The sequence below is a fragment of the Solanum lycopersicum genome, chromosome 9, assembly GCF_036512215.1.
Source record: "Solanum lycopersicum chromosome 9, SLM_r2.1".
NCBI classification, from domain to species: domain Eukaryota; kingdom Viridiplantae; phylum Streptophyta; class Magnoliopsida; order Solanales; family Solanaceae; genus Solanum; species Solanum lycopersicum.
The window spans coordinates 61,798,839-61,810,499 of record NC_090808.1 but is presented as its reverse complement, the minus strand read 5'-3'; the positions used below and the strand labels follow the sequence as shown (position 1 = coordinate 61,810,499).

The window sequence follows — 11,661 nt, the reverse complement described above, 5'->3', positions numbered from 1 at the left end:
ATGATCAATCCTGATTTGAAATGTGATCGTGAGATCTGACCTAGGACCTGTCTCAAGCTTTTTGATCTGAGATATGACATTTGAATTGGGATTCAACCGTGACACTCAAACTTAGATACAATCAATATTACAGTAGAATTGGAAAATATTTTACTTATTTTTTAAAAAAGAGTCATTTTCCTTAAATTTGAGGAAATAACTTGATTTGCAAAACGTTTTTCAAAACATTTCTTGAAGAAAGTAGCCCTTTTCAAATTTCGGCTAGGGCATTTCTTTCCTCAGCGATTCAATAGCTTTTGTAGTTTTGCCGACCCCTTCAATGAAAGCAAATTTTAGCTCCCTGGTCTTTCACATCAACTTCTACAAGTTCAACGATTTCTGGTTCACCAAGTCACAAATTGTATTGCATATGATATGAAACTCAAATTTAAGTATTTTAAAGACAATAATAGCTAGTGTTAGGAGTTAAAAAGGATGGTAATTTCACATATAATTACGTAATTAATTATTTTTCAATCATAAAAATTACTACTACATTTTGAGATACCAACTAAAAAATCACAAATTTGAAAAACGCTAAAACTTTCCAATGTTCACTCTTTTTTCCAAAAGAAATCTAATAAATAATAAGCCAATTAAAAAGCTGTGTTTCGATCCGATCAAATCCAAAATACATAAAAAAAAAAAATTGTAAGAAATGAAAACTATGAGGGGGTAAAGTGATAGATTTCAAAACCAAAACGGACCGCAATTAACTAGATTTTGAAATTTCATACTTTGCCTTTCTGACCCCAGAAAAATGGTGAATATATAAAACTTCCCCTTATCAGTGTGCAAGATATATAAAAACGTAACAAGAAGCTTAGTAGAAAGGCGAAAATCGAAAATGCGAAAGTTTGATTGAGACTGCAAAACTATTTCTTATGTTTTCTCAAATTCCAAAAATGTCAAGCGCCATTGATTTCACTCTCAAAAATCTTCCAGGTAATTTTTTTGTTCTGTTTATGTTCAATATGCAAGAGCTCCACGTTGGGTTGGGCATGAACATGCACACTAACTGTTTGAGTTAATTTCTCAAAGAGACAAAACATTAATGAAGTCTTTTCTTTTGATTGAGTGGATACAAGAATGCTTCGTTTTATCACTTTTGGTGTCCTACGGGGTGTCTACAAGGTGTTTGATGAAATGTTTCTGTTAAAAAAGAGGTCACTTTATTTAGTTTGGATCTTATTAACGGCCTAGCTATGTCGGAACACTATCTAATAAAGAGAATAACTACTGCAAACTACTCCTCTTTTCCATGTTAGGTGAATTGTTACGAATTTGTTCATAATCCAAAATAAGTGAATCCTTCAAAGTTTAAGGGAGTTGTTGAGACTACTTGATATTTTCTAAGAAAGAATAGTTTGGAAATAATCATAAGGGTAATAGTGATAACTAGTCTTTTATTTCATACATAACTAGTTGAGGTCGGCTACTTCAATTCTTTATATCCATTTTGCTCTGGTTGGATGCTTTCATTATGATGCTTAGTAGTTTGTCATTTAACAAAGAATTGAATGATGTTTATTATTGATGCTATTGATAAATAAATACATAAGCTAGAATTCCTTGAGTAATTCAGTGTCAAGATGGTTTATTTTTGGCTGCATTTGATTCGGCTAAAGTGGTGGAACTGTTTTAGAACAGTTTGAGCAGGTGGTTTCATTTGCAATGTTCTTGGAATAGTTTAAATGTGAAGGTTTTTCTAGGTGCTGTGGGGTTTTGAGGTGGCAAATATGCAGGATTATTGGTGTGTATGGCAACCTATTGGCTTTTCTTGGAGTAAAGTTTTTCTTTTTTTCAAACTCTCCAATTTCCTATTTAGTGGAACTTATATTTTGTTCCGATTCTTTTTAGTTTCCAGACCTTTCCAATTTACTTTAAGTTTCAGTAGTTCACACATCAGCTTGGTCACACGTAAGCATAAACTAAGAAAATCTCATAGATTCCCTGGTCATGCCAAGAACTCTTCCAGCCTCTTTTTCTTTCCGTGAGGTGCTAGCAGTGTCACCGATCTTGTCTTGTTCACAATGTATTTCCATAAGCCCCATTTTTCGTTGCTTTTATTCTATTTCTAGAACTCTTTGCCCCTCTCATTTTAGTGTATGATATGTGCATCGTTGGTATTGATTGACATGGTGACGTCAGGGTTATTTTCATTGCAATAGTCGTTTCTGTTATTTTTAATACTACTAATTCTTGTAGTGACAACAGTTATATCATTTTTAAAATGCAAATGCTTCTTATAGAAGCAGAATTAATGACTTTTTAACTTCTTATTTGTAGATAGCTTTAGGACATATGATACATAAAATGTTAGGCATAGGAGGGAATCTTATATAACATTGTACAGCTATCCCAAAGAGTGTTCTTGAATCGGTAAATGGAAATGCTTACTTGGAAGAAGATCTAAATAAAGTAACTTTTCTGAGATTATGCATCTTATCCCTATACAGTTGTGATCCTATTCTTTAGTCAACCTTTCACATGGAGCTCAACATATTTTTAAGCTTCAGCTGCAATGTAAGTGCATCAGTCGTGACCAACATGTTGATCATTCCGTTGACAAAGAAACAGCTATTTAGTAACATTCTCTTATGCATAAGTTCTTTTTTTTTCTTTTTGTATCTGTAAAATCGAATTTAAACACTTACATATGTGCTATTTAGAAACATTCTCTTATGCATAAGTTAATTTCTTTTTGTATCTGTAAAATCGAATTTAAACACTTACATATATGCTATTATACTATTTCAGGGTTTAAATCCCCAGAAGGCAGATGTCTTCCCTGCTCAGGACTGTCTGGAAGGACAGTCACTTCTCGTGGTGAATATCAGCAATTTTCCAAGGTCAAGATTTTAAACTTGAAATCTCCTTACAAAAGCACATCTTATATGTGTAGTGCTAGTAGCTTCAGCAATCATAAAAGAAATCCAGATTTTTCGAGGCAAAACAAGCATGGTTTCTCCAGGGGGCGGAACAGGCAAAATGAAGACAGAGATGGTTATGAAAATATAGAAGAATCAGAAATGATATCTTCAAGAAATGGGCCACTGCTTACTACATCAAACACTTCGAAATTCCAAGCTACAGCCACTCCAGGTCCAAGGGAAAAGGAGATTGTTGAGCTATTTAGAAAGGTCCAGGCTCAGCTTCGGGAAAAAGCTGCTATCAAGGAGGAGAAAAAGTCTGAAGAGTTGCAAGGAAAGGGTAAAGAGAGTGAAACTGTTGATTCCCTTCTCAAGCTTTTAAGGAAACACTCAGTTCAGAAAGGGAAGAAAACCAGTAGCAGTAGAAGTAGCAACTTTGTCCTTGACCAGCCAGATAAGAGCAATGTATTCTCTGAAGAGAGAGCTAGCAATCTCACTGAACTAAATAGCAATGTGAACCATGTGGCACAAGAAAGTGGCACCCCATTTGTTAACCGACCTAAGTCAAACTTCCAGCGTAGATCTCCAGTTCCGCGAATCAAATTTCAGCCTATTTATCACGAGGGAGGTACTGATAACCCTGTTGCCTCTTCTGCTACAGATAAGATGGAAAATGACATACATCTGGACCTTGAACTTGGGCAAATTCCCAGAAGTAAGGTTGATTCTGACACTGAGACTATTTTCTCAGATAAGCATGTGTTCGATGAGATGGCTGATGATGATACTTCCAAAATGTATGGAAGTGTTGATGCTAGTGATGATGAAGAACACAATCACGCTGGACACGATGAATTAGCTGAAATGAAGCTAACAGAACTACGAGCAATTGCAAAGTCCCGTGGTTTGAGGGGATACTCGAAACTGAAAAAGCTAGAGCTCATTGAGTTGCTTAGTGCTGATCAAGTCTGATATGGTTTACAAGTAAAATAAAGGTTGATGTAGAATTTTGTTGCACATTCTTCGTTTGCGTGTTGCATAATGTTCAACTTACATAGTACTTTTCTCTTGATGGCGGTTTCTGTGGTCGAATTGGACAATTTTGTTTACTTCATCTACGTAGCGATCTCTTCCCCTGATATACATATTTGTCTAACTTTTTAAAATCCTTTTTGTGTTTCACATTATTTCTTATGTTCATTATACTTATTGGTGATTCTGAATCTCTGACAACTGTCAAGTAGCGTATCTTGGACTCTTATAACTTCAACAAAATCTGCTGTTCAAAGTAGAGAGACATCATCGCACATTCAGTAGTGCAGGTATGAGTGAGCATGTTATTGTTCTGAATTTTTCATTTTAGTGATTTGATACTCGCTAAGACTATAATGGGATGTTATTTTCTCCCCTTCCGTAATTCTGGCAATTCAGTTCAAACAAATGTATGTGCTGCTTGGTGTTGTTTACTTCTCAGTCTTGATGCTCAACTATTCCATCACCTGCTATTAGAAGATTCAACTCTCCGTAAAATGTGTTGTTAAGGTTACAATCGCTATGTTTAGTGTTGCCTTGTTGCTGAACCAGGAAGGGAATGAACCAGCTCATGATTTATGGAGTGGTATTTGTTCTCATGTCCTTTCCTATTTCATTTCATTCCTCTTTGCAACTGTTCTTCCTCGAATTATGTGAAATCTCTAAGTCTATTATCATCATTTTAATGGTATTCATGCTCTACTTCAAGCTTGATGAATCAAAATGGAGTCATTGTTGTATGGAAGTTGAACTATGATTGCTGAAGTGTATACTGTTCATTGTTGAATATAACTGAATGCTAGATTGAGTTCAGTTCATTTCTGGCTGTGGTTTATGGTGCCTTTAGTTGAAATGCAACATAACAAGTAAAAGTGAACGAAACTTATAAATACAAAGATGCTAAAATTGACTATCTCATGGAAGGGAGTGGGATGTGAGAATATATAGTCATATTATGAAAAGTGAAGTTGCAAGAAGTAAAAGAAAAAAAATCTTGTCTCTGCCTGTTAAATGTTGATTAATTGAGATCTGACATCCATAACATTTTATTTTCCTCAATCTATGGAGTACACTTCACATCCTTCAACACATCAAGAACTAAATATTTAAAATATGATCAACATAGTATTGAGATCTAATAATGAATAAACTAAGAATTACAACACAATTTAGGATTAATGTAATACCATATCAAAAAGAATGTCTTTTCACTAAACCTCAAAATCTGAATCTCGAGTTGATAAAAATTACTTAATTATAGATAATAACCTATTTCCTCGACAACGTGGGACATTTTGACATAATTTTTTGTTGAGCAAACAACAAATAAATGTGAATCTACATTGGATTGATTTACGTACGATTGGCTTTATATATGTCGTGTAAGAGACAAATTCAGACCAAACAAGGGGACACTCTGCCCATGAGCCTATGCGTGGAATCTTTAAAACCTTTCGTACATATATATTTAATACAAGAATATATTGCACTAATTAAATTTCATTTTTAAAAAAAAAAATGCAGCAATTATTTATATATATTTAATATTCAAATTCTTTAGATATCACAGCTTTTCAGTGCTTAATTATATTACATTATTGTGGAGTCCGTTAGACTATGATCGATAGAAAAATTAGTACACGTTGAGACATAAATAAATTATTGTTTCGTTGGAAAAAATATTGTCCACGTTCAGAGTTTATTAATTAATGACAAGTAAGGGTTAATCAAGACCTCACTTAATAAGATTTTATTGAATATCTTATTATTATTATTGAGATCCATTACGTACAAAACTAAGTTATGATCTTTTAATTTAAATCTAAAAATATATTTAGTATGTATAAATAATCTTACAAAGAGCTAATGAATTAAAAAATATAATATATAATATAAAATTTATAAAGTTTAAATTCTAGATATATTTCCGTCCTAGATATTTTCCCCTATAATTCGAACTTTTTGTACAAAATGTGATGCACTTTTGTTATTCACAAAATAATTAGTAAAATTTTAATTATAATTCCATATTTTACTCCACAAATATACTTCCTAGAAAACAAGGTAGCATAACTTAAACGACACATATGTTGTGCTATTATTAAAATCTATAATGTCACTAAAAAATCATGTGGTTACAGAAACTAGAAAAGATTAACATTTGGCAGCTATTTAGACTCAATTGGTGGAGCTAAAATTCATTACTTGATTTTGAAAAATAAAAATAAAAATGCTAGAGTACTGTCACTCTAGTAAAAGTTAACTAAGCAAATTTTGAAGATGATAAATTAACCTAATATAAAAAAGTTTTAAGTTTTTTTAAAAAAAATAAAAAAAAAATCCTAGCAAACACCTAAGATGATTTGCAATCACTTTATAGTTGGTATTTTCTTTTTCCACTTTTAATTATTCATAGTTTCTTTTTAAAGTTCAATTATACAAACTTAACTATCATTTTATAATGTATTATAATATTTTTTGTATTAGTTTTTGAATATCTAAAATTTTTTGTTTGAAATATCATATTATATAATTTAATTTAACTTTAAAAAATAAATTAACTTATCTTTTGAAAAATGTAATATGATAATTAAAAGTGGACGGAAAAAAAAGTCATGGAAGAAAAAAAATCATTAACCAATTAACTTTTTGTAGAATATTATTTTTTTTTTAGTCATTTGTTATTTTGCGAACCGCCGTTTACGTCATGGTTTTAATTATTTGTATACGGTCCATTGAAGTTGATAACAGAAATAATTTTTAATTTTATCCCTTTACAGATAGCAAATAATTATTTTTATGACAATAAGAAAAGTGTTTGATTGAAATACAAACTAAAATATTTGAATCTTACCATATAAAGATGTGCAAAATTAATTTGAAGAAGCTCAACCTACATATATATATATAGTGACAATAAAGTTGGTATAACCAAACAATAATTTCATAATATTTTTCTTCTTCACACTAATTAATATTATTTTATTATATTTCGTGGCACGCATACATTTTATTTTGTCGTGTTAATATTGCAGCTACAAGTGAGTTGGCATTGTTGACTCAATTGAAAGTTTGATGGGATTCTTTTTTTTTTTCTTGAAACATAATAGGATCTTGTCATGTCCATAATTGTTAATCTAAATCATTTTTACGCATTTGTGTTGAATATGTTTGAATATCTTCCTACTCTTTTTAACATATAAGTACTAAAAACTAATAACTAATATAGAGATATTCGTTTTGAATATTTACAAAGTCATAAAGAAAAGGTACATGCATGTTTGATGTTAAATTATACTAAATCACACAAAATTATTACATTAACTAATGAATTGAGGTAAGAACGTCGGGTTCTGTATCGGTCGGTTCGGTTCGGATTTAAAGTTTATTGGGTTGACTTATTGGTTATCGATTTGTAGAGATGCTAAACCGTTAAAGAACAATTAAGATATTGAATTATCGGTAATTAATTTATCGGTTTTTGATCATTATCGGTTCGGTTATCGATTTAATCGTTAAGATTTGACACAAAAGAAAAAACATTGAAAATCACTTAGAAACAAGGTGACAAACCAAATAAATATGCACTTGAGTCCACAAGTTACATCTTTCTCAAAAGCAACACTTTTACATTGTAGAATAATCAAGTGTTTGAGACAACAAAAAAAAATGGGAAATTAAACTCTAAGTCGAGGAGTTTACATACAAAATGGTATAAATATAATTATTTAATTTACTATCGGGTTATTAGTTAAGACGTTAAGCAAAAACTTCAAACCGTTAAGAACCGATAACCCGATTAAAAAAAAATCAAAACCGTTATCAAAACCACTAAATTAATATCCAATACTATAAACTAATAACTTTTTTATCGATTCGACTTATCGATTTCGATTCAATTTTGAACAGTTCTAGTCCCAACTATACCCAAAAATTTAAAAGGTAAAATTTCAATAAATTTAAAGGGACCTAATTGAGTGTTGTAGAATACTAGCATTTTTAGCTTATTTGTTTAGTTTTTTCATACTCTCTAGTAAATAGACTTGACTTTTTGGCTCATAAATAGGCCATCTCTCAAAAGAGAGGGCATCTGGAACTTCATGATATTTAATCAACAAACACCATTGTATAGTCAAAGACCCTCCATTTGCTCCTTGCTATTCCCTTTATCTCAATTTAAATGGGATAATATTAAAAATTCTCATGAATTTAACGTAAATTATTAGTGTTATCTTTGCACTATTGATAACCTAAAAACATCTTGCAATAGACATTGAAATTTTTTGTGGGACTAATTACCAGACATGTTCACGATTCCACTTAGGACTCTTAGTGGCCACTCTACAGTAAACCCTAATTTATGCCTACATAACGGGTATTATAATCTTTAAAAGGTATCTCGAAGAAATCATAAATTCGTGAAATATTCATAAGGAAATCAAAATATGTCCTCATACATTTGAGAAATACATTAACAGTCTTCAATTATATATGGAAAAATTCAGATACGTATGTCACTCTTGAATCACCGTGAAAAATCTTAAGAGAGAATAATAAAATAAAAAATATACATGTACCCTCAATTAATTTTTATCAATAAAATTATATTCCTTCATATTTTGTTTGTGATTATAATTTATATTTTATTATTTTGAAATTTGTGACAAACAACATCTATCTATATGTTTTTTTGTATGTCATAATGATTATTCAAAGTCAGTATAGTTGTATTAGTATTAATTTAGTTGTTTTTTAAGCGTGGTTACGATTCCCATAATCTCTTTGCTGTCTAATCTCTCCCCCACCTAACCAACATTTAACAAAAAATATTGCATAATTTAATTTGGACCTAATATGGGACAACTTGAGACAAATTGCCCTTTTATCTCTATCCTAAATCCTATATTCAAAAGTCAAAACCTTAATTCATAAATTTAGATAATGTTTCATTCACAAGTGCTTCACCAAATCATCATTATTTTAATAATTTTTAATTGATATATCTCCTTCTTATCCATATAATAATAACTAATAATTATTACTAAAGCCTAACCCTTCAACTCGTTTTAAGAAATTAGGATTTTGGATGATAATTTGTTTAAAGATAATGATTTTCATCTAAATATATATATAAAAAAAAAAGGTTATTTGCTTGCAATTAGTTTTAAATATATGAATAAATTATAAATCAACCACAAATAAAGTTTGAATAAATAAGAGTATTTTATTGATAAATCAACATGTGTATAGTTCTGTTCCTTTTTTTATTCTTTTCTTATAAGATTCGTTAGTGGATAATTCTAGAATTAGAATATTTGAATTTGATCTCTTTATGAATATTTCATGAATTTGCGAAATATTTGAGATGTCTTTTGGGAGGAAATATAATACCCTTTAATCTTTATATAGAGTGAACTAGGGTTTAGGGTAAGACAACCTCCAAAGACTCTAAATGCGGAATCAATTACATCTTGTAGAATCTCAACTAAAATTGTACATGTTTTGTAGAGTCCTACAAAATTTTAATGACTACAAGTACAACTTACTTCAAGATTTGTCGAACATTAGACTTGATCAAACTCAAAGACAAGACTTAAAATACTCATTCTTTCACCTTTACGATCTAGAGCAGAATAACCTTCAAAAATTCTAACCAGTTGTAACTAAAATTGTACACCTCTTTGGTAGAGGCCACAAAATTTCACTTATACCATTAAATATGAAGCTTGTATCCATTTTGTATATTAGTACTCCTATTTATCTTAGGTAAAAATGCAATAGTTAGACTTTATGTTATTTTTTGAGGTTTTGTTTTTGCATGTAACACCTGAATTTGTACTAGAGACCAAAGTTGGACAAAGTGTTAAATCAAAACACTTACTAACAGCTCATCAAAATAAAATTAAATAAAAAGATAGGCATAAGGACAAAGAGTGGAGGCCCCTACAATCAAAATCAAACAATCTATTTATGGTACCTATGGCTTACTACTACCCAAAGTTGGTAAGCAACTTGGATTAGGGCCCTTCTATTCTAAGATAAATAATTATTTTTGAATTATTCAAAATATATCAATTTTAACTTTCATTACTTTTTTGTACGAAATATTCTTACCTAATTAGTCAATTATAAGTTCAAAAGTGCCCTTCAACCATTCAAGTAGCACAAAAACATCTTCTTTTTTTTTTACTAAGGGTTATTATATTCCAAAATGAAGATAAAACCTAATTTTATTCTTGGAGACAAATTTCTATTAATTTGTTTCGGAATGAGTAATTATTTTTAACAGATTAAGAAGGTGCCTTTTTTTCTACTCAAAATTAGTAAATTGCCCGTCTCTTATAAATTTTTTAAAAATCCTTTAAAATTTTCTTTATATATCTCCTATGCATATATTATAGGGTCTTTAGTAAAATAACTAACGTAAAAACTATGGTTTAAATTACTTTTTTAATGGATATGTAATCATTTATAAGACATGGAGGAATATTGAAGTTTAAATAGAGAAGGGGAAAAAAAAAGGAAACTTCTTGTTCTAACTAAATTCTTAAGTATTACTCGAGAAATTAAATAGTTAGACGAATTTATCGTTTGTATGAAATTTCAATAATTTTCTACGTATTAAAAATATTAAATTCAGACAAACTTAACTCAAAATTCGTATAGGCTTCATGTTCTTTGAATTGATGATAAGTTTTTTCACGTAAACTCATATAATATGTCTAATATATTCTTCTTATTAAATTATATAAATTATAAAATTGTAAAAATTTTAGTCGATTCAAAAATGTGATTTTTTTTTTAAAAAAAAAAAACAGTTGAAACACAATGTTACCAAAAGGTGAAAAATTGTGAGAAACAGATTTCCTTGTCATTTAAGACCTATTTCGTATTATATGGGGCCATTACTATATGATATCAATTTATTTATGTCCCCTACTGCCAACTTTAGGGCAGTTTTGATTTGACATTAGCAAAACCCCAACTTGTTATTCTAATTGGTAGTAATATTAGTAAAGTGCATAAATTTAATACTCCAATTATGATGTTTACAGTAAATCTCAATGTGTCCTTGCTCTAAATTTAATATCCACAATTTTATTTTATTTTTTTGGAAAAGAGTGTTTGTAGTATGGTCAGTCACCAAAAATAGATAATTAAAGCCTGTCATCTACTATAGTTTTATTTATTGTGGTATAGAATAAATATAAACTGTTTTTTTAAATAAATAAATAAACTCCTACAAAAAATATAATTTGACATCTGTCAATACTTTGACTTCTCTCTTGCACGTTCAGTTTCAACAACAAAGTAATCTAGTTATGTATGTAAATTAAAATATAAATATGGTATAAAATATAGTCTCATTTAATATCGTATAAAAACCTAACTCGACAGAAAAATATATTTTCCGTTAAACTTTTCTTCTTCTTCTTCTATTAATTAGATTTAAATTATTGAAACTTGGGATAATATAAATGAATAAAACTATTAATAGAACATTTTAAACAAAATTTATGGGAGGGGGAAGACTTAAATATTATGTTAGCGAGTTTGGAGACAAATCTTAGTTATAATTCATTAAAAAGTTAATTCATCTAAGTCATTATTTATTAACTGAAAATAATTTCAGTTTTGTAAAATCACGTGGTCAAATATGATTTGATTGAAATATGTCACTAAATTTTTTAAAAAATGGCTCATTAGTATCTTCCGT

The 11,661-nt window shown here is 29.7% G+C and overlaps 1 protein-coding gene across 1 annotated transcript; it reads left to right on the top strand.

The window, feature by feature from the left end:
- Positions 1 to 840: 840 nt before the first annotated feature.
- On the top strand, positions 841 to 4,051 carry LOC101260169 (termination factor RHON1-like protein). Its single transcript, NM_001347553.1, has 2 exons — positions 841 to 984; positions 2,800 to 4,051. Exons 1-2 carry the CDS (start codon positions 924 to 926, stop codon positions 3,882 to 3,884), a joined length of 1,146 nt encoding a protein of 381 aa, NP_001334482.1. The 5' UTR covers positions 841 to 923; the 3' UTR covers positions 3,885 to 4,051.
- The last annotated feature ends 7,610 nt before the right edge of the window (positions 4,052 to 11,661 follow it).

Coding starts and splice junctions, on each gene's coding strand:
- LOC101260169 (NM_001347553.1), top strand. CDS start 924: ATGTTTTCTCAAATTCCAAAAATGTCAAGCGCCATTGATTTCACTCTC. Junction 985..2,799: donor CACTCTCAAAAATCTTCCAG/GTAATTTTTTTG, acceptor ATACTATTTCAG/GGTTTAAATCCCCAGAAGGC.